Raw genomic sequence first — 22,430 nt, 5'->3', positions numbered from 1 at the left:
TCAACAGTCATAAGGTCCACGTGGTCAAAAGGTTGACAGTCATAAGGTTGACATGGAAAAGATCAACATGCTCTTTAAATTTTTTGGGGTGTCATACTGTAAGTATTTTTTTGGGTGACATAGGTATTGTACGGACATCGTCTAAGTGTACAGCATTTGCTCGCCATGCTTCAGGCACGGTGCCTCGCTGCGTTTGGCACACTATTATAATCTCCCACCATGCTGTAGTGGATGTTTGGGCTTGTCAACACATGTCGGCTCAATTTTTTTTTAATACTCATGTCGACCTTTTTCATGTAGACCTTTTGACCATGTCATCCTTTTGACTGTCGACCTAGACACTGTAGTTCTAATGACTGCATACCGTATACTAATATTGAATCCTTATCACTGAAACTTTTATGGGTTTCAAAATGAAAGCGTTTATTCATAGATTTAAAAGATCATAAAGAGGATTACTACAATCTTGCAAAGGAAAGATCTATCTTTGAATGTCTGTCTGAATTGATGGTTACTGATAAGCTAAGCCATTTGTTGATTGAGTTTTACAGTTTTCTTTTTTTTTTAAATCACACCTTCATTGAGAAGAAAATGACAAATGAATATCAACAACATTGATATATAAACCCAAAAATATACTGGTGGGTCAATTGGCTTCCAACAAAATTAACCCTAGAATGTCTGTGTGTGCATGTAGATGTGGTAGGGAATATGGATTGTAAACTCCACTGGGGTGGATGTGAATGTTCTCTGTAAAGCGCTGCGGAATATGTGTACGCTATATAACAAACTGTTAATAAATAAATCTATTAGTCACATGTAAATTGTGTATATATCAGAGTAAATATGAAAAACATCTGTATTGTTGTAACCAAAATAAAGGGACATTGTAGGAGTATATTCATGTAAGTCATTTCTTCAGTTTTCCTATTTTCTTTCATGCAAAATCCAACTAAGCTGTAAAGAACAAAAAAGCTCAAAGGAAAGCTTGCCATAAGGAAAACAATAATGGGTAAGTAGGTAACAGGGGAAAATAAATATAGAAAAGAGTGAAAAAAGAAGAGAGAGAGCATACCGTATATCATATAATACATTGAGTACATTAAACTAAATAGAGAAATGCAGAGAACAAACAACCTTTCAAATCTAGCTTCATCAAGTTAGATTACAGAGCAGGGGCCATGATACATTTTCAAAAACTTAAATAATATGTTTCAAATTTTCAAATAATTTTACCACACCTTTTTCAATATCTAGTAAAGCAGTACTTCTGTCATAATAAAGACCCCAAATTAGCTTTTGCTTAACCATGGTCAACGTGGGAGATTGTTTAGATATCCATTTAAACATTATTGATTTGTAGCAATAGTGTTTAGAATAGTTATAAATAAGGAGGAAGAGCCAAAGAGGAGCTTCCATGGTTTGAAACCAACTAAAAAAAGAAGCTTTCCATGAGAAGGAAACAGATAATATCTTAACTTATCTAATGAAAGATTGAAGTGCAAAACATTTTTCTGGAGGGAAATATTAAAATAAATGTAGTATAAGGATGGTGTGATAAAAATTCCTAGATATTTTAATGTGTGGCTTTCCGGCCATGTGAGTGCCACAAGATGTTAAAAAGTCTGACCCATGGCAAAGTGCACTTCTCCTTCAGCGTCCAAGCCTCACCCCTTATTATTTTATTTTTAAAGTGAATTTATCATTTAACTGGCAATTTCATGTATTTTTGAGAGACATATATTTATGGAAAGTATAAAAATAATGTCATGTAGATTTACCTGTAATTGTTTCAGAATCTCCACAAACACCACACAATTTAGATTCTTTCTTAATTTGTATCTGAAGATGCAAAATAAAATATTTGTTACTCTAAGAGAAGTTGAATTATACTTCTTATTTTATGCTAAATACAAGGATGCAGAATAACAATAAAAATCATTTCATTTACAATCACGTAACAAGGTGTCTGACATTTTGCTTACCCGAGACCTACCAATTATTTTGTAACAGACCCTTCTACACACAGCCCCTGCTTAGCAGAGACTTATCTATAATGGGTGCAAAGTTTGCAATGCATACCACCCACTGTGTACCCATTCCTACTCCAGCAATGGCAGCACTGCACAAATTAAAACACTGCAATATTCAATAGGAATATTACCTGGAAAATGTTCATAGCGCCAATTTTCCAAAACCTGTGCAAATGCAGTAGACTCTAGGGTACTTATGTATTATCACGGCGCCCACAATTTCCATCGTAGGGCATTGTATCGGTCGATGCGATGCGACCCGATTTCTAATTGTACAGGCACCGTGATGGGTGATTACTATGTTAAATGCACCCCATTGTTAGCGCCACCCCCACTATCAATGCTAACCCAAAGCGTGGCGAGCGCAGCGAGCCTGCGAGGGGCGGCGGTACGCGTCCTCCAACCTTTTTATACCCCCACTATCCACATCGGGGTGTAGTTGAGCCATAAATAGTGTGGCGAGCGCAGCAAGCCACCGAGCCCGAAGCGTGGTGAGCGGACGCGGAATACATGTTAAGTAATCCGCGTCCACTCGCCACTATTCTGGCTCGGTGGCTCGCTGCGCTCGCCACACTATTTCAAATCAACTCCACGCTGACGTGGATAGTGGGGGTATGAAAAGGTCAGAGGATGCATACCACCGCTCCTCGTGGGCTTGCTACGCTCGCCACGCTTCGAGTTGGCGTTGATAGTGAGGGTGGCGTTAACAATGCGGGTGCATTTAACATAGTAATCACCCATCAGGGTAGCTGTACAATGTAAAATCGGGTCTGATCACGTCGCATCGCATCGCATGCCATTGTAATGACATGCAATGCAACGCGATATTAAAATTGTACAGTCTGCTCTTAAAACCCTCAAATCGGGTCCCATTGCATACCTTAATTAGTGGTATACGATGGGACCCAATGGGCGCCGTGATAATACACAAGTTCCGACTCTGGCACAGCACCAGAGTAAACTAGTGCTCACTACAGTGCTGCCGGCTAGAAGGGAGGGGGGCAGGAAGGAGACTGCAAAGGAATGCTCTTCTCTTAATGAGCCACTGCTGCAAACATATAAATGTCATCATTAAACCATTAATTACATTTATTTGATCATTTTCCAGCTATATATCCTGGCACTTAATCAAATTATTTTCTACAGTTACTGTATTGTCAACAAATTTGCTTCTTGACTTGCAACACTTGAACAAATTAAGTTCTTATTCAATTTCCTTAAATAGGTTTAACGAATAAGTGCCTTATTCAATTTCAGTAACAGTCTGCTAAATAGCAGAATCTCCTACTGCTTGCTATGTCATGCTTAGGCTGCCAATGCCAGGCAAAAAGATACCCAGCATGCTAAGGGCCACCCAGAAATGCAATGGCAATGTAATTGTGACCACATTGCAGGCAGCAGTTAGGGTCTTCCAACAACCTGCGCAGTCTGGCTACAAATGGTAAGGGTACAAAAACAACAAAAAAGGTGTAAAGCAGTGCTAGATTGGATAAATTATTGACCTAGCAAGTGAATCAATATAAAAAAATGTAATGGCACAATAAAATTAATAGGATAAAAAGCATTAAAATATCAAAAATCCAAGGACTGGTTCAGTGCAGGTTATGCCCAATCTTTCTTGTAGCTTTAATCACAATCCTGTTTGCACATGGTCCTTGGAGTTATGATACTGTAGTTTATTGCTTTTTATCCTATTAATTTTATTGTGCCATTAATTTTTTTATATTGATTCACTTGGTAGATCAATAATTTATCCAATCTAGTGCTACTTTACACCTTTAATGTTGTTTTTGTACAGTTTCTGGGAGCTGACTACTCCCTGAAAGCAAATGTATTTTACTTGCCAAGAGAGGAAAAAGAAAAAAGAAAACTCTGGGTGGGGGAACCCTTTATCACAATTTCTGAGCAGTGTTTATAATACAAGATAAAATAGCAAACTTTAATAGGTATACTTTAGTGTTCCTTAATTATGTTTGTACTGACACTTTATGTTAAGCACTGCAAAAATATTTCTGGATAAGAGGCAATATTTGCCACTTGAAAAAAAGGGGAGAGAGACAGGCTTTTACACACCCCTGTGAACAAGCGCAATAGCGAAACGTACGTCAGGGATTGCCGGACCACGTGGTGTACACACGTGACCGGCCAGGCAGAAGCTCTAACAGGAGGCAGCACCGTAGGAGACACAGCGGCGGACCTTAGATCAGTACCTCCACGCAGACTGATAAGGTCCAAAGGTAACCACTGGCTTAGTCCAGTGGACTTTCATTCTCTATTACCCCTCTTTCTGCATTACAAATTTATTGTTTGACCATTGTCATTTATACGCAAACTGTGTCACCACATTGCCCCTTGGTGAGCTCCTATGCTGATTACAGCACAAAAGAAATTGACTGTTTAGGGCAACAAGCTGCCCACAGATTTTTCCAAAAACCGGTCCAATTATTTAAATCCTACCATTCCTATATACCAATACCATGGTGAAATCACAGGAGAAATGAGGATCACATATTACAAATGAAAAGCCTGTCTCTCTCCCCTTCCTTTCAAGTGGCAAATATTGCCTCATATCCAGAAATATTTTTGCAGCGCTTAACATAAAGTGTCAGTACAAACATAATTAAGGAACACTAATTTTAAAGTATACCTATTAAAGTTTTGCTATTTTATCTTGTATTATAAACACTGCTCAGAAATTGTGATAAAGGGTGCCCCCACCCAGAGTTTTTTAATGTAGATCTTAATGTAGATTTTGAATATAAATGGTTCATATAATGGTCTCTATTCAGAAACATGCGATTTAATGAGATACCATGTAACGAGTTGTAATACAACCGTTTTTCTTTTAGGTATGTGCAATATAAAGATCTTATATTAATACTTTGTTTTATTATGTTTGTCTGTCCTCTACACCCGGCTCTATGTAATTCAAAAATGCTATGGGATTTATTCATGTTTTAAAATGTTTTAAAATGTTTGAAGATTTTTATATTTGTATTTTTGTAAATTTTTGTATAATTTTGATATATTTTGATATATTTATATACACTGTGTACCCATGTATTTATATTTGGATATATTTATACTAAGCTAATCGTAGCCACCTGTCTTATATAAATTCTTAGCAGTAGTATGTGATTTTAGCCCATATTTTCTGAGAGCCGGGTTGTCTAGGTCGTGATTGGTGAATAACTGATCACGTGATCGGGAGCTCTGGTTTAAAAACCAATCCAGGAGCCAAGAACAGCACGTCTTAAAAAAGGAATCTTCTTAAACGCGTTGACGTGTGACCGCTGGCGTACTGTCCACCAGCGTGACGTGTACCGGTGCCGGCTTTCCAAGAGCGTGTGTCTCTGTCTCAAGCGTCTGCAGCGTCTGGGACCAATTACATCTACCCGCTGGAAGGAAGCCGTCACTTTCTTGTTTGACTTGTTCTGCTGTTTTTATGTTTGGATGTCCGGATAAATTTCTTTATGTGAAACTCTGGAGCCTGAATCCAAAGTAACTGCTACGTGAATGCGGGGCTGAAAGCTAAAGTAAGTTTTACTACTCCCACACACTTGTGCAAGTGCCATTCTGAATAGAAAAGATACCCTTACGTGTACTCGAGATAGAACCCTTAAGTAAGTGTGAATATATTGGGGATCACGGTTGCCCACTAAAGAAACTGTTATGTGAACACGAGGCAGAAGCAAAAAGTAAGTGTGGTTCCTTTGCCCACTGATTGGTCCTCTGGCTTCTTGACCTCCTGCTCACAAGCAAGTTCCTTGTCCTGCGCTGGTTATCCCCATCTCTTGTTTTTGGACTGATACATACCTTGCTGTTCAAGGTCCAAGTCAGTTTTCACATTTTCTACCAATTGTTCTTTCTACATACACACCAGTGCGGTTACACTCCAATTTCCCAATCTCCCCTTTTCCTGTACGCAAGCCTACTCCCAGAAAGCAGCAGCTGTGATTTAGCACACTCATAACAAGCGCTCTACAAGTGACGTACAGTATTGTCAGTTTCTTCCTTTCTTTGAACAAATGGTAACAGTACTGCTACCAACTTTCGCATCACAGCAGCAGGATGTGACATCATGCAGCTGCCCCAAAAACAGTACAGACATTCCAGTGTTGTATAGGCCACACCTGGTTAATGCCGCATTGCTGCCACTAATATTGTGATTGAATCTTTCCCAGATTTGATCTAACTTTGTGCATGCACATGTGCAGAAGTACACAAATCGATTGATCGTGATTAGCTGAATTAGCCACTAAGTCACTATGCAGCTACCTTTGATCATGGGAGAGCAAGGTAAAGTGAACTCTGGGTGATCAGCTCCATAAACAGACATCAGACATATCCCATTCCAGGAGAGATGCTGTGTGGCTTTGGTGTGCTCATATTTTATGACAGTCATTTTGATGTCCTGTATTTTATTGTGGTCACTGATGTTCTCTGTATTATATTGTGTTATTATAATGCTCTGTGAATTGCACAGTATAGTGATTACTGTGATGTACTGTGTAATGTATGGAGGTCACTTGGGTATTTGTGTATGAAATGACTTTCACTTCTGTTTTGTATGGTGGTCACAATTTGTCTCTCTGTATTATATGGTGTCAGGTCTATAGGTGGTGGTAGGCCTGGTCCATCTCCCTCATTTCCCATAGGTAGAGTAACATACATTTTTCCCTTTGTACCCCATACTATCCAAAATACATGTTGGGGGTTCCCTGGTTTGTAAGTGTGTCACCTCTTTCAAGTCATTTGCCTCCTTAATAGCTATTGTCTGTTGATCATCGCACAGTAACTAAAACATCCCACCAAAAAAAAGTAAAAGATGGGGAGCATCTACACATATATTATGTCAAATAAATTCCCTAATTAAATGCGATACCCAGTCTAGTTTAAAAAAATGGCATCAATGATTGAGCCAATATAGTATTCATGCATACTGTAAATGTATTTTGTTTTAGAAACCAAAAATTACCAAAAAAAAAAAAAACTTTATAATTTTCAAATGTAGATTGTATTAAAAAAACATTTGCATAGAACCTTCTTTTTTATGCTTTGGAAAGGCTGATTAATAATGAAGCAAGTGCCCAAAAAACATACAAGAAGGGCAACAAAAATGGTGCATGGCTTACATCACTAAACATACCAGGAAATACTAAAAGATCTTAATATGTATAGTTTAGAGCAGAGAAGGGAAAGGGACATGATAGAAACTTTCTAATATACTGTATCAAGGTTTTAACAAGGTACAGGTGGGACAGAGGGAAAAGAGCAACAGAACACGAGGACATTCACTGAAACTAGAGGGAGGAAGATTCAGGGGAAATTTGAGGAAAAATTACTTTACAGAAAGAGTAGTGGATAAGTGGAATTGCCTCCCATCAGAGGTGTTAGAGGCAAATACAGTAGTACAATTTAAACATTCTTGGGATAGGCATATTGATATCCTTACAAAAAAAAATAAGGATCAAATATGGTTTGAGGTAACCTGTTTAAAAAGGGGCAGACTAGATGGGCCAAATGGTTCTTATCTGCCGTCAAATTCTATGTTTCTATGTTAAAAAAAATAGCGATATAGATGTTAGAATATGCCAAGGACAAATGTGGAAAATAAAACTGAATATTGCATATACTTACATCAAGTCCTAGATCCAAATTATAAGTCAGGACAATTTGAGTCACAAGACTAGTCATTGTATAATACATGCCACAACTCTGAAAGCGCAAACTCTTGCTCATATATGACGATGAAACCCTAAAAAAAGGCATATGAAAATGTAAGTAAAGTATCCTGAAGAATGTGTTTAGTGTTTAAAAATATTAAATGCTAGTTATTTCTACTAATGTTATAAACCCTAGCATTAAGGTGAAAGGTTTAAAAATGTCCATTGCATTTATATTTATCATACATACATACATACATGCATACATACATACATACATACATATGCAGGATGGATGTAGGGCAGAAAGTGGGAGAGATGAAAGCAGGAAGAAGTGGCCAGAGAGCAGAGGAGAGGGGGTGGCTAAGGTTGACATATATATTATTCATGGGTAAGTAAAACAAGACATTTTTTCCCTCAGCACACTGAGCAATGCTAGTAACCAATCTAGAACACTACATGATAATAGAATTCAGAGATATTGGTTACATATACCTGCGCAGGTGTATGATATGCCCCCAAGCCGCGTCAAGGCTTCTATTAACACTTTTCCCTCACTAACACTATCTCTATCCTATTTTAATTACATTCATTTATATCTCTCTCTTTTTATATAGCTTCGGCTTCCTATCACTAATTATTAACACTTAGTATATCACTGGCATGCCGCACTGGGCTTCCCAGCTTATGATGGTTTTTTGGGGTGCCGCACCCTGCACCTAGATATAACGCTAGGGACCCCCAATATACAGAGAAGCCTTGACGCGGCTTGGGGGCATATCATACACCTGCGCAGGTATATGTAACCAATATCTCTGAATTCTATTATCATGTAGTGTTCCAGATTGGTTACTAGCATTGCTCAGTGTGCTGAGGGAAAAAATGTCTTGTTTTACTTACCCAGTATTTAACCCCTCCCTCATGCACCTGGGAAATGCTACTGAACTAATTGAGCATCTACCACTATCTATATATATATTATTCATGGCTATGTCAGCTTTCAATTTGTTTACTGTGGCTTTTTCCTCACTAACCAATCTAAACACCCTACCCAACTTATTTTTGTTCTCTCCTTGCTCGGTCTGCATTTGCTCTTTAAAAGTTACTTTACTATCTCAATGACTTGTGCAGAACAAGGCTCACCCCTGCACTGTTAAGATGTTCTATTCACCAATATACATTACCCTTCATCGCTCCAGCAGTAATCCCCAGCCGCAGCTCACCCTACACTGACAGCGGGGTGAGCCAGGTTCCCTCGGCACGGACAGCAGAGAATGCCACTGTCATTGTGCTGGTGGAAGCAGGTCAGCCCTGATTGGCTGTATGCGTCTCCATGGAGACGCCTTCTATGTGAAAACATCTGGATGCAATATTTAATGTGAGATTTTTTTAAGACAGTGTGATTTTTTTTACCGCAATTCCCGTCCTATTACATGTGCGATTTTGTGAAAACGTACAATTTTTGACCAAAAATCACACATGTTGCACCCTATTACATTTCGTCCGTGATGGTTTTTTTTTTTCCACATAGCTAAAATGTGATGAGTAACAGAAACAAAACAAAAACACAGGGTTCAAAAAACATCTTTGATTTAAATCAGATAGAGAACTTGTGTATTTCATATGTGTCTCTTATTAAAAGGATGATCTGGATACTTTGGACACAACCTTATCAAATCAAAATTTCTCTGCACATTTTAAATTTGCCCCTCCTGCAGTGCAACCCATTACTGCCAAGGCATACATTTTCTTGTTAGTTTTTCTTTTTTTGTTGTTGCTTTAAGACCCCATACAGTACATAAGAAAACACAATGGGTGAGATTTAATGCTGCCCAAGTTCAGCGGCAGTACGAGATGTCTGCCGAACTCTGACTTTTTTTATAGAGGAAATCAACTAACAAGGCAAAACCATGCCTTGTAAGTGAATTGTTTCTCAGGTCCCGTGATTTTTTTTCCAGATAAATTGTTTCACCAATCTAATGGCCCATGCATTACAAATTAGTTTCAGTGATTGGCACATATTTCCAGCATAAACATGTATGTTCCCTAATATTTGATAATCCAGCACTGGGCTCTTAAAGGGGAAAAATGAATAGGGTTTCCCATATTTTTGGAAACAGAAGATTCCTTACCTACTGAGAGTGGCTAATCAGCCAGATCTCAGTTTAGCAAGGTCCCCGGCGCTGTATAAAGAGTTAAATATATTCACACTATAGTGCTTAGTTAATCAGCTGTCTGCTGCTGCATACAACACCTGTGGGGATGCCTCAACCCACAATAGAAGGTAGCAAAAATAGAACTGGGGGGTAGGTGTGTACTTGCGCTGCTGACAGTTTATTAAAAGAATTAAACACTCTTTTTGCAGGACCACCGTGCAGAAAAATGAATGGAGGACACACTGCTTGAATGGTACAAATTTTATGTATAAGAGATAAAAAGGCTCACAATTCACGGTATAAAAATAATTACATATATAGAAATAAACAAAAATAAGAAAATAAAAACATAGTTATATAAAGACACCAATAAAATTAATATCAATATAGTGGGCTTAAACCAATGAATAGCATATATTAAGGCTTTAAAGATAGAACTAGACGTCTAGTTTGGGAGCTCCGCTTTTTAAATGATTTATATAGCAGCAATTTGTAGGAGTCCAGAAAGTTTATTGTATAGTGATGGGTTAATGAAATTAGCAACCAGAAAGAGTTATTGATACACTGGGTCAGTTGTTAAATTGAGCGTGTAGATTTCACACGCATCCAGAGGGAAAAAGACCAGGTAGTGGTAATAATTGCGGTAATTGCAAGGGTATAGTTCAGAGCGGGGCTCTGGTTGTATCTCACCCCTTTGTAGATGAGTCGTCAGCTGGTTGCTCCTGATTGAGGGGGCGGCTGGAGTAGATCTCGTACAAGACGCTTCAATGCGCCGTCAGCCAGCGCCAGCTCCTCCGGCAGCAGGAGCGTCCGAGTTGTGCAGACGTTGTAAGTGGTATTGAAGGCGTGAGCCCGGCAGGGTAAGCGAAGGCGTGAGCCCGGCAGGGTAAACGGAGTGAACGAGGGCTGGAAATGTACAGCACTCTCGTATGCGGCAGCTAGTAACCCAAATGCGTCCGTGGTCTGGTGACGTCAACGCGTTTCGTCTCCTGGATCCAATGGAGACTTTCTCAAGACGAATCATTCGTCTTGAGAAAGTCTCCATTGGATCCAGGAGACGAAACGCGTTGACGTCACCAGACCACGGACGCATTTGGGTTACTAGCTGCCGCATACGAGAGTGCTGTACATTTCCAGCCCTCGTTCACTCCGTTTACCCTGCCGGGCTCACGCCTTCGCTTACCCTGCCGGGCTCACGCCTTCAATACCACTTACAACGTCTGCACAACTCGGACGCTCCTGCTGCCGGAGGAGCTGGCGCTGGCTGACGGCGCATTGAAGCGTCTTGTACGAGATCTACTCCAGCCGCCCCCTCAATCAGGAGCAACCAGCTGACGACTCATCTACAAAGGGGTGAGATACAACCAGAGCCCCGCTCTGAACTATACCCTTGCAATTACCGCAATTATTACCACTACCTGGTCTTTTTCCCTCTGGATGCGTGTGAAATCTACACGCTCAATTTAACAACTGACCCAGTGTATCAATAACTCTTTCTGGTTGCTAATTTCATTAACCCATCACTATACAATAAACTTTCTGGACTCCTACAAATTGCTGCTATATAAATCATTTAAAAAGCGGAGCTCCCAAACTAGACGTCTAGTTCTATCTTTAAAGCCTTAATATATGCTATTCATTGGTTTAAGCCCACTATATTGATATTAATTTTATTGGTGTCTTTATATAACTATGTTTTTATTTTCTTATTTTTGTTTATTTCTATATATGTAATTATTTTTATACCGTGAATTGTGAGCCTTTTTATCTCTTATACATAAAATTTGTACCATTCAAGCAGTGTGTCCTCCATTCATTTTTCTGCACGGTGGTCCTGCAAAAAGAGTGTTTAATTCTTTTAATAAACTGTCAGCAGCGCAAGTACACACCTACCCCCCAGTTCTATTTTCCCATATTTTTGTAACCAGCACAGGGCTCCACCTAGCAGGGAGTAATGCCACAGCCAGGAAACACACTTCATGAGATCCCCTGGCAAAGCATTACACCCCCCCCCCTCCCAGGCCAGGAATTCTTGGGGGACCTTACCCACAATAATACCTCTTTGGGGTATTACAGGCCCAGGCTTAAGCCAAAAGTCTACACTCACACCCCTGGGCAGTGGGTGAAGGGTTGAAAGCTTGTGCAAGTGTATAAAGTAATATTGTCATTTACATTGGGACTACAGGTCCCAGCAAGCCTGCCTCACATGCTGGTATTTGGAAAACCACAAGTATCAGCATTTAGAGCTTTATGGGCTAGCTGGTACCTATAGTCCCCCTTTAAAGAAAATATTAAAGTAAACACACAACACCATCTGTTTTAATTTAGATTTTACTGCAGTTCATCTAGGGGGGCAGCTGCCTTTAAGCTCTTTTGCATGGCTGATGCCTTTCCCAGGGCTTTTGCTGATATCTTCTTGTATGATCATCGTCTATGGGTCATGTGAGCTCTTATGCATTGGCCACCGCCCATCCAGAACATTTGAGTCACCAGGAGTCCTTGCCAGCTCATCCTCCAATGTCAGACTATCTGCCTCCTGTCTCTCTCTGGCTAATAAAGGCACCGCAAGGGAAAGGGGCAAGGACTTAGCAAGCTATGATTTGCTCACAACGGCTAACTTGAATTTAAAAAAATGTCATCATGGGTAAGCCAGTCTTGGCCAATGATACCATTTTTTTTTTTCAAATCAGCAGCACAGCCAATCACAATTGTTTCTCTTCTAGGATTCAGCATCCATACACATGCACACTCTAGCATTTCTGATGTTTGCAGTGTGTGCAATGCACACAGGCCCCCGGGTCTAGGGACCACACCCTGCAGCCATTTTTTTCAATACTTGCCCTTCAGAGTCCTGCATCAGGATTACCACTGGTTAAAAAGGAGGGTTCCCATATCAAGAATGCACCCTAACTACTGACACCAACACCCTTGCTGCTGTCCTCAGTTATGTACACCTGCACCCGCTTATACCACCACTCCACCACTGCCTGTACTCCCCTCCTTAAGTTCATCCCAGTGTATCAGCAAAACATTTGGCCTATTTAACAATACTTACCATACACATGCAAACATACCCCCAATAAATCATGATTTTTATCTCTGATTAATCAATAGTTTTTTGATTAGTAGGTGGAGCCCGTGCTTTAACAATTTACACAGAATGGAGAATTGACACAATTTATTGCAGGTGTTTGGGTCCCTTTACTTCTACCTAAATATCCATCTCTAAAGGTATTTTAACATATTAGTAATGTACTTTCAGTGGTGTCAATATGTACTCAATATGTATTTTGTAGAGTTTCTAAAACCTGACGGACATGGCAGTGTGGGCATGTCACCACTTCTCAGTACTATTATAGGAAATGTAAATGACCTGTTGTTTTTTTCTCTCTTTAACATGCAGTCAGCTAGACAAATCACAAGCAGACTTACTTTTGTGTTATAATTTAAAGTTATATTCAAATGCTTGTCTATAATGAATAGCATACTGTAGAACAGTGTTTATTTAAAAAAGTCTACTTACCTTTGACCATTGACAGTGATATTTCCTTTACTAATTTCAATTTCATTGCTGTCACATTTCACATAAATAGTTTGTATTGAAAAATTTTCAGCACGCTTTACTCGGATAACAAATTCCGGGGCATCTTCTAAGCAGTAATAAAGTAGAGCGATTGTGCTATATGTTTGGGCATAATAAATATCACCATTCAGTGTTACAAATGATCCTTTTCCAAAAGTGCCACAATGTCCTGTAACAAATATAATGTAAGCAGTGATTCTTGTAGCAAAGGGAAACCAAACATGGCTTTTCTACGAAAGTACTGTAAATTATGATTTTATCATGCATGATGCATTTATATAAAAAATCATCCAACTTCTTGTTCATTATATTCAATGTGGAATACTTTATTTGTGCACCAGGTTTTTTTATTATTATTATTTCAGCTTTGTAAGTTTTTCTTTTAAATATATTGGAAAATTTTGAGGTGCACAGAGAGATAGATATGAAATGCAATATGTGCAGATACTGTACAAATGCATACTGTACATTAATGAACAATAAGATACAAAGAGAACTATACAATATACACTGTGGTCAGGGCAGCCGAGAGGTATGCCGGGCCCCAGTAAAATTTTGAAGGCATGGCCTAATCGCGGGAGGCATGGCCATCGCCCGTGGTTAGGCCACACCCCCGAAATGTTTAAGGTGGGTGAAAAAAACACTCTAAATTTGTCCCCCACACCACCTCAGCAGCAGCACACCTACAGCATGTGCTGTGCTGACAGCAGGCTCAGCATGAGCTCTCACGCTGTCAGTGAGATGCTCATGCTGAGGAGCCTGCTGTCGGCAAAGCACATGCTGTAGGTGTGCTGCTGCTGCTGCTTCCCGGGAGGGACGGAGGGGGAAGGTATGGGGAGGGTCGGAGCAGGGCCCCTGCCGGGCCCCTCCAGAAAGCCAGGGCCTAAGCACACATAGTGTACAAAAATGTGCATCAGAGATTTGGAACTACTGTAAATTACAATTCTAAGAGATTTATACTGCTTGAATTCACAGAATTTCATCCAGCAAAACCATATCATCATATATCCTAAACTTATCAAGAGAAGGCATAATAATATCATCCATTTATACTGATTTGTAAATATTCAGATTTTAGTTTTACACAGTAGTTCAGGCTCTAAATGCACAACATTACTCTAGGTCTAGATCTAGCTTTTACACTGTGAGCTTCAGCATAAGGTTAGATAAACAAATCCATATATATTTATTCTTGAGAATAGCAGCATTTACTGTAGCACTTGAATTTTGTGTTATACTAAATAAGTCAGTATTACTTAATAGGAACATTACAGTAATAGTTCCTGGCTTTAATGTAATTTGTCTGTATGTGTAAATTTGGGTTCATTTTGAATTAACCGTTCTGTAATTGCAGCTTTTTCATGCACCCTTGTGTAAGCTTATGCTTCTTAAACATGTGACATCTGCTTCCTACTGTAAGTGGTTATTCAGGACTGTCTCACATTTAAAAGTCATGATAGCAGATAAGCTCGAAACAAGGAAGCAAGCATTCAGCTTCAATATGACATACCTCCCAACTGTCCTGCTTATCGCGGGAATGTCCCGATATTTTGGGACATTCCCGCGTCCCTCCCACCGCCGGCAGTGGGAGGGTGGGGGTAGTTGGGAGTCCCCCCCCTGTAGTCAGTGAATAGACGCTGTGCGCATGCGCACAGCGTCTATTCTTGCAGGCAGAGGGGCTGGCCAGCAGCTCATAGAGCTGCTGGGCATGCCCCCACAGCGGTGAAAAATGGGGGCATGGCCTCATGGCAGAGCCACGATCATAGGCCACGCCCCCTTTCCGATAGACCATGCCCAAACAAAATCGCCATGCGCCTCCAGCGCGCACCCTGTCCCTCCTCGCCATCTGCAAAAGTTGGGAGGTATGATATGATGTGATAGTAGTTACCAAGCCCTGGGTGTTAGTGTAGGACTTGCAGTGAAATGGGGTCCCTTGGCGATGGGCTGCAAGCTTAAATGCAATGGACAATTCATGAACCAAAACCTCATTAGTTATTTCATTATTTGTGTATTAAGTTGAGCAACTTTACTATGTTTAAATATATACATACAGCTATGTGTGTGTGTGTATGTAGCATACTTATCAACCCCCCCGGAATGGCCGGGAGAGTCCTGAAATTCGGGTCCCCCTCCCGTCCCCCGAAAGGGTAGGCAAGCCTCCCGCATTCCTGGGCAGGCACATCAGCCCTCCTGTAGCCCCCTCCTCAGCCAGTAAAATATCAGCATTCACAGCTATTCAGGGAGGAGGCACTGCTCAATTATGCAAATTGCACCATTTAACCCAACACTCACTTTCAGCGAATCACGGCATTATCCGTAATGGGGGTGGGGCTTAAAGACAGCAAGCTCCACCCCCAGCCCAGGAAGTGCTGCAGAGAGTCTCTTATTTGGGCTTCTCCCAGAGGGAAGACTCAGGTATGTAGGTATGTATGTAAGTATGTATGTATGTATGTGTGCATTTACATTATATACATACAGCATTTTTTTCTGAATAAAAAATATAAAACATTTAAAATATAAATGAAAATATGTGTTAGAACATGGCATTGTATTATTTTCCAAAGCAAATATACATTAGGGTACTAGGTGGTCTTTAAGTGTTGCTATTATTAGTTGTTGAAAAACAGTATACTACTGTACCTTCATTTCCTGTTTCACTCGTTGCTACTGTATAAAAAAAGAAAGAAGATTGCATATATATATATACACTGTAAAGTGGAGCACCGCTAAGCTGTCCCTTGATTGCATTGAGTGCGGTTCACCGATATGACTATATATATACACTGATATATATATATATACTGTATATATAAAAATGTACTATATATTAATGAAATATGTTTCCCACATTATTGACATTCTTACAATAAAGACGACACCAACAAATTTAATATCATAATTTTACCTTGTGATGGGGTTATAGGGAATGCTAGAAAGGAAAAATACAAAATTATAAACTAGTAAGTGCATCTAACAAATAATAGAAGAAATTACAATTCTAATGTCTGATTTCGAGATGTACTAAGCATCGCATCCACAATGCAGTACATTCTGCTACTTTTTGAAGGTCATTCTGGTTGATACGCTCCCCTGCACGTTTGCACAGGGGAGCAATGTTTAGCTACTGCACATGCGCATCAGCATGTGTGCGCGTGTGCAGGCACTGTTTGCGAATGGACGCGGCAACTTGTACATTCACCGGCCCATTTGCATGTAGCAATGCGGGTGGGGGACGTGGGATGAGTCATGCACCTGGGAACGCCCAGCATTTCATGGGCGTTCCCATGAAAGCGCTGGGCGTTCCCATGGTAATTTGGTCATGACGCAAGGTGCCAGGGCAGGGGCGTAACTAACTATTCAGCGCCCCCCCCCCCGCCGCACGTTTATTCGGCGCCCCCCACCTAACCTGCCCCCCCTTCTTACCCGCAGTCTGCGTCGTCTCGCCCGGCTCTCTGTCGGGACCTTCCTGACATCACAGTCCCGGCCTGCTCCTGCTGCTACAATGAAAACGGACTCTTAGAAAATGGCTGCCTCCCATACTGCAGACAGAAAACTGTCTGCAGTATGGGGGCAGCCATTTTCTAATTGTCAGTTTTCATTGCAGCAGGAGCCGGCCAGGACCGTGACGTCAGGAAGGTCCCGACAGAGAGCCGGGCGAGACGCAGACCGCGGGTAACTATAGCCCCGCAGCCCCCCCGGGGGCGCCCCCAATTTCTCTGCGCCCCCCCGCCACCGCGGGGGCTGCGGAGCTATAGTTACGCCACTGTGCCAGGGGTGGGCGGCTGATGTCACATCACATCAGCCACCCTCCCTGTATTCTGGAAAAAGACTGCAAATATGTCTCCACTGTCTTATATTAAATGGCTAGTTGTAATCATTTGATGGTCGCCGAACATTGAATGATTGCGTAAAATCATTGAGCGGTGGGTGGGCGTGCATTTAGTTGACTGATGAATCTGTAAAATTCGTACATACACAAGAGAGCTGTCCTTTGCAATTGTTGGACTTCTGGGTTTATGACCCAGCAGACCCTCTGCATGAGTGTTTCTGCAGCTGTGATGAGGGTTGTTGGGAGGAAGCAGATTAGATGCCTCTTAGGGAATTGTGTAAAGTAGCCCATAGGCTTCTATCGGTTAACACCAGCTACAGACAGCGTAACCCACTGGGCAGGACCACAGATAGGGGGAGCAGGTACTATTTACCCATGCTCGGGGTTGCTGGAGGGGCCCTGGTCCAATCCTCTCCATCCCTCCCGGGCGGCAGCAGCAGCCAGCTGTCAGCACATGCTGTAGGTGTCTGCCGCTGCTGCTGAAGGGTGGGGGTTTAATAACACTCCCCCCTCGAATTTAGAGGGTTTTTTCACTCTCCCCATAAAATTTCAGGCACGTGGCCTAATAGCGGGATGTAACCACGCCTCCCACGATTAGGCCACACCCCCATTTACCGGGGCCCGGCATACCTTTGGGCTGCCGGGGTGTCAGCTCAGACAAATCCAGTAGACCAATATAGCTAAGAGAAGAATATGAGGACACTCACCGGTTTCTGCTTCAAAAACAGCTTTTAATCCATCTTACCAACTCAATTTAGAGTGCAATGTGCATGACAGTGGGCCATGGGCCAACTTTTCGGTCTGCCTCCAGACCTTTTTCAGGGCCCCCACTGTCTCCTCCTAAAGTGCATAACCCCCCAGCTGCCCTGTGAACCTTATATTCTTCCAATCATTTCCTGGACACACCTCCAGTTAATAGATAAAATACGGATCACTGACTCATGTCATTAAACATACATATATCAGGTTATACCTGATCTGCACATACCTGTCCACTTATTTCAATATACCATCGCTGACACAACTCGTCTGCCATGCCAGGTAAACGCCATCATTCCACTTAGATGCCCGGCATCTGTGTGTCAGCATCTACCTATGTGTCAGCAACTGTATATCAGCTTGTCTCATTAGTATGTTATTGTATCAGCAACTGTCTCTGTCGGTGTCTGTCAGTGTGTCAGTGACCGCATAAAGAGTCAGGGCCAGATGTATCAAGTTTTAAAATTGATTAAAATTGAGAGTGATAAACAGCCAGCCATCAGCTCCTGTCTGTCCTGCTACAGGCTGGATATGAAAAATAACAGGTAGGAGCTGATTGGCTGTTTGTTTATCACTCTCCATTTTATCACTTTTTGAAGCTTGATACATCCGGGCCTCAGTGTGTTTCGTCCATGTGTCAGTGTCTGTCACATGGAGGGCCTCCTCCACACTGCTGCTGCCATCGATCAGAGACTCATCCTCCTCCCCCTGTGGTGGTCCCGGGAGCACAAAAAGGGGTCATATGGCATGAGCGCCCTCCACAAATTCAGCCATCTGTGGCCCAGATGAAAGTCAGTTTTCACTGACTTATCAGTGATGGGGGAAAGTAAATCAGTTGGTGGTCATCAACCATGAAATTATTTTTCGACTGTGGATATGTAATTTTACACATCCACTCGCATGCAAATGTGGGGATTTGTGCAGCGGAGGGGCATTTGGCAATGTGGCGGGTGGCGCTAGGCTGCAAACATACTGCTGAACAGGTCTGAATCAAGTCTATAGTCAGACTAGTTAAGTACAGTTGTATACTGTACACACTATAACATTTTTTCAAATGATATGCAAGATAACAATATTATCACGCATATCATCTAGTGTGTACGCAGTAAATCATTAACAATGTGCACTCCTGTGGGTTGTTAACTACTCCCCATGTCATCTGAATATGCTGTCAAGATTTGCCTATATTGTCAAAAATGAGTGCAAATGAAATACACGTAGCACATGGAAAAGGGTACCTAAACTGTCACCATTTCCTGACATGTCAGGCTTTTCTGAAATCAAAGTTATAATACAAATTTTATCATACTGGATCCCACTTTATATAAAAATCTGAATTATTCTGTGATTATCAGCAGGGCCGGAGCTACCACTAGACAGCTTTAGGCAGCTGCCTAGGGCGCTGGCCGCTGGAGGGTGGCCCTTATTTGTCATTTAAATGAAGCAGAGCCAGCTGGTCCCACGAGTGGCCGACACTTTTCTCACAGCATAATTAAAAAAACTTGTTTTATATGGTTACCGTGCTTTCCGGAAGGCAGGAGGGGGGACCTGCGGTGCTGTAATAGAACTGCTGCCTCAATCAGACACCAGACACCCAGCCTTCCCTCACAACACCAACTGCCCCCCGCCTCTCAGAGTCAGCAAACAACATTGGCACTGTGGAGCCTACAACGGCAGAACAAACAGGGAGCAGCACCTCCCTCCCAGAAGCAGTGCCTTCCCATCTGCAGGAGGGGGGACCCGCAGCGCTGTAATAGAACTGCCGCCTCGATCAGACACCAGCCACCCGCCCAGCCTTCCCTCACAACACCGAACGCCCCGGCCTCTCAGAGTCAGCAAACAACATCGGCACTGTGGCAGTAACCCCCGGTCCCCACACCAACAGTAAGCTACCTTTTTTTGTGGAGGTGTGGTACTTGCAGTAGTGGGCCGTGGCTGCCTGGGGAAGTGGGTTAAAATCTGTGTGCATAATGAGTCCCTGTATGGCTGTATGTATGTCTATATATATATGTATGTATGTATATATATATATATATATATATATATAAATGTGTATGTACCGTATTTGCCTGCATATAAGACAACTTTTTTCCCCTGAAAAACATGCCTCCAAGTGGGAGGGTTGTCTTATATGCCGGGCTGCAGCTGCCTCCCTGGTGGGGGAGCGGCAGGAGATCTCGTCACCTCGCCCAGCGATCTGTGCACTGGAGGAGGGAAAGCTGGGATTCTTCTCCTCGGGCAGGGTGCAGGGCTTCTGCCATGTCGGAGGCGGCTGCAGAGGCAGGCTCTGGCGGCAGCTCGGCCAGTGCGGGGTCTCCGGCCATGGTAGCCCCAGCGGCAGCCACTGGAGCACCCCGGGGAGCAGAGAGTCCGTCTGGGGGAGGCGCAGTGGTGGCAGTGCCGCTCAATATTGCTGCGAAGAAGGGGCAGCTCCACTCCCCAGGCTAAGAAGCTGGAGAAGCTGGGAGTGTACTCAGCATGTAAGGTAACGGGGCTGCGTGTGAGTGTGTGTCACTGTGTAGTGTGTGAGTGTAGTGACAGCATCCTGTACTACTGTAAGAACAATACTGCTGACACAGCAAAAACCCACCCACTACTCTTACTGTGCAGAACACCACATTATCCATGTGTTATTTCCATAGTTCAGCCAGAAGAGTTAGAAGAGTTATATTGCTGTGATGAAATGTGTAGTTGGCCTGCTGATAACTGGGCCATCAATGTAAAAGGATTCTATTTACATAGCAGCAACTCCATGTGGTAGAGTACTACTGTCATATCTGCATGAAGTGTTAGAACAATAATATTGACAAATAACAATTTTTTTTCTGTTACACGAAAGAGAATACTCTACAGGAAACTTGTACATGTATAACCTGCTATAGGAAAAGTGATTACCTGAAAAACATGCCTCCAAGTGGGAGGGTCATCTTATACGCCGGGTCGTCTTATACACTTGCAAATACGGTATTTGTATATGTGTGTATATATATTTATATATACACACACACACACACAAAGAGATTTGTAATGCTTCCTGATTGTTTGTTCCATTACGCCTTAACCCCTCCATTGTCTATGGGTGCCCTCATGGAAATAATGTAGGTGTTGAAAATAAGTTTGTAGCAGGGCCCTCCTTCCCCATGTTTGTCTGTTTTATCCATTTTGATCTTTCAGTGTTGTCAACATTTGTAAAGCACAACGGAATCTGCTATGCTATATAAGAAACTGAAAATAAATAAATAATTGGGGGGGGGGGGTGTGGCGGCAGTTGGCAGAGGTTTTGCCTAGGGTGCCAAGAACCCTTGCACCGGCCCTGATTATCAGAAGTGTAGTGCTATGAAATTATTGAATTTTTAAGTGTCTGAGCTCACTAAAGGTGCGGGATGCCAGCTGGACTCTGAAATTTCTTTTAAAGTGCCAATCATTTACCAGGCATGATTTTTGTGTTGAAAATGTTTGAAGCTTTTAAAAAAAACCTCCCAGTTCGAGCGACTTCTAGCACGTCTGGCTAACTTGGATGCAACTGCAAATACTCCATTGTCTTTTGAATTGTCTGAAGCAGATCTGACAGAACAGAGGGACTGGGAAGCACAAGCATCATATCCGGGCCTCTACTCTAACTTTACAACCAGTGATGCATTTTTCTGCCCCCGCACTACCAAATATATAACAGACTCCACTGTCACTTTGCATGGCCATGTGTCATGGTGGAGGCGGGGAAATCAGGAGATTGTTTAAATATTACACAGGTGGAAACACACTAGTTATTACCTTGTGACATGTATGGTTCTCGGTCTATCAATTCCTTTATTATTGTTCTGTTTCAGCTTATATGTAAATAATAAATATATTTGGTTTTGTAGAGACCAAAATGCAGTGGCATAGCTATATATGTGGCAGACCATGCGGTGGCTTGGGGGAGCGGCGCCAGCGGGGTCTGTGGTGGGCGCCAGTGTTCCCTCTAAGCTGTGCGCGCACAACTCGACGAGCGTGCACACAGACATTACAACAGAGCGCACAAAGCAGCAGTGGTCCCTTTTTGCAGTTGTGGACTCAATTATTGTGTGTTTCACCCTTTAACTACATTGTGTGCTGTGTTTTGAATGTTTAAATGTTTAATATCATTTTGAAGTAAAGTTAACACAAATGCTGAATGTCATTTTCCAGTTATATATAAGTGATGCACAAAATTTTTTAATTTCCTTCCAAAGTTGCACAGCCAAAATCTTTTACCGCACACAGCTTTCGTAAAATTAGAGGGAACATTGGTGGGCGCCACTGGCTGAACCGACAGATGACCGAGGCAGCAGTGAGCACTGAGCTGGTCCTGCCCTGAACATATATTATGAGTGGGGACCCAGTGCAGTGCATATTGAATGAGCGTGTTCCCGCCCCGTGCATATG

The 22,430-nt window shown here is 42.0% G+C and overlaps 1 protein-coding gene across 1 annotated transcript in view; it reads right to left on the bottom strand.

Annotated features, from left to right (window-relative positions):
• LOC146072995 (mucin-19-like) overlaps positions 1 to 20,350 on the bottom strand; it is a 133,921-nt gene extending 113,571 nt beyond the window's left edge. The window contains exons 1-6 of the mRNA XM_083180166.1: positions 20,211 to 20,350; positions 17,898 to 17,947; positions 16,344 to 16,367; positions 13,379 to 13,607; positions 7,674 to 7,791; positions 1,782 to 1,842 (exon numbers count right to left, since the gene is read on the bottom strand). Of these exons, the coding sequence (XP_083036292.1) occupies positions 1,782 to 1,842; positions 7,674 to 7,791; positions 13,379 to 13,607; positions 16,344 to 16,367; positions 17,898 to 17,947; positions 20,211 to 20,350 (622 nt within the window). The remainder of the gene's footprint in view (positions 1 to 1,781; positions 1,843 to 7,673; positions 7,792 to 13,378; positions 13,608 to 16,343; positions 16,368 to 17,897; positions 17,948 to 20,210) is intronic.
• Between the last annotated feature and the right edge of the window lie 2,080 nt (positions 20,351 to 22,430).

The sequence above is a fragment of the Crinia signifera genome, chromosome 4 (assembly GCF_055691185.1).
Source record: "Crinia signifera chromosome 4, ASM5569118v1, whole genome shotgun sequence".
NCBI classification, from domain to species: domain Eukaryota; kingdom Metazoa; phylum Chordata; class Amphibia; order Anura; family Myobatrachidae; genus Crinia; species Crinia signifera.
The sequence above is the reverse complement of the archived record's forward strand: the minus strand, read 5'-3'. Positions and strand labels throughout refer to the sequence as shown.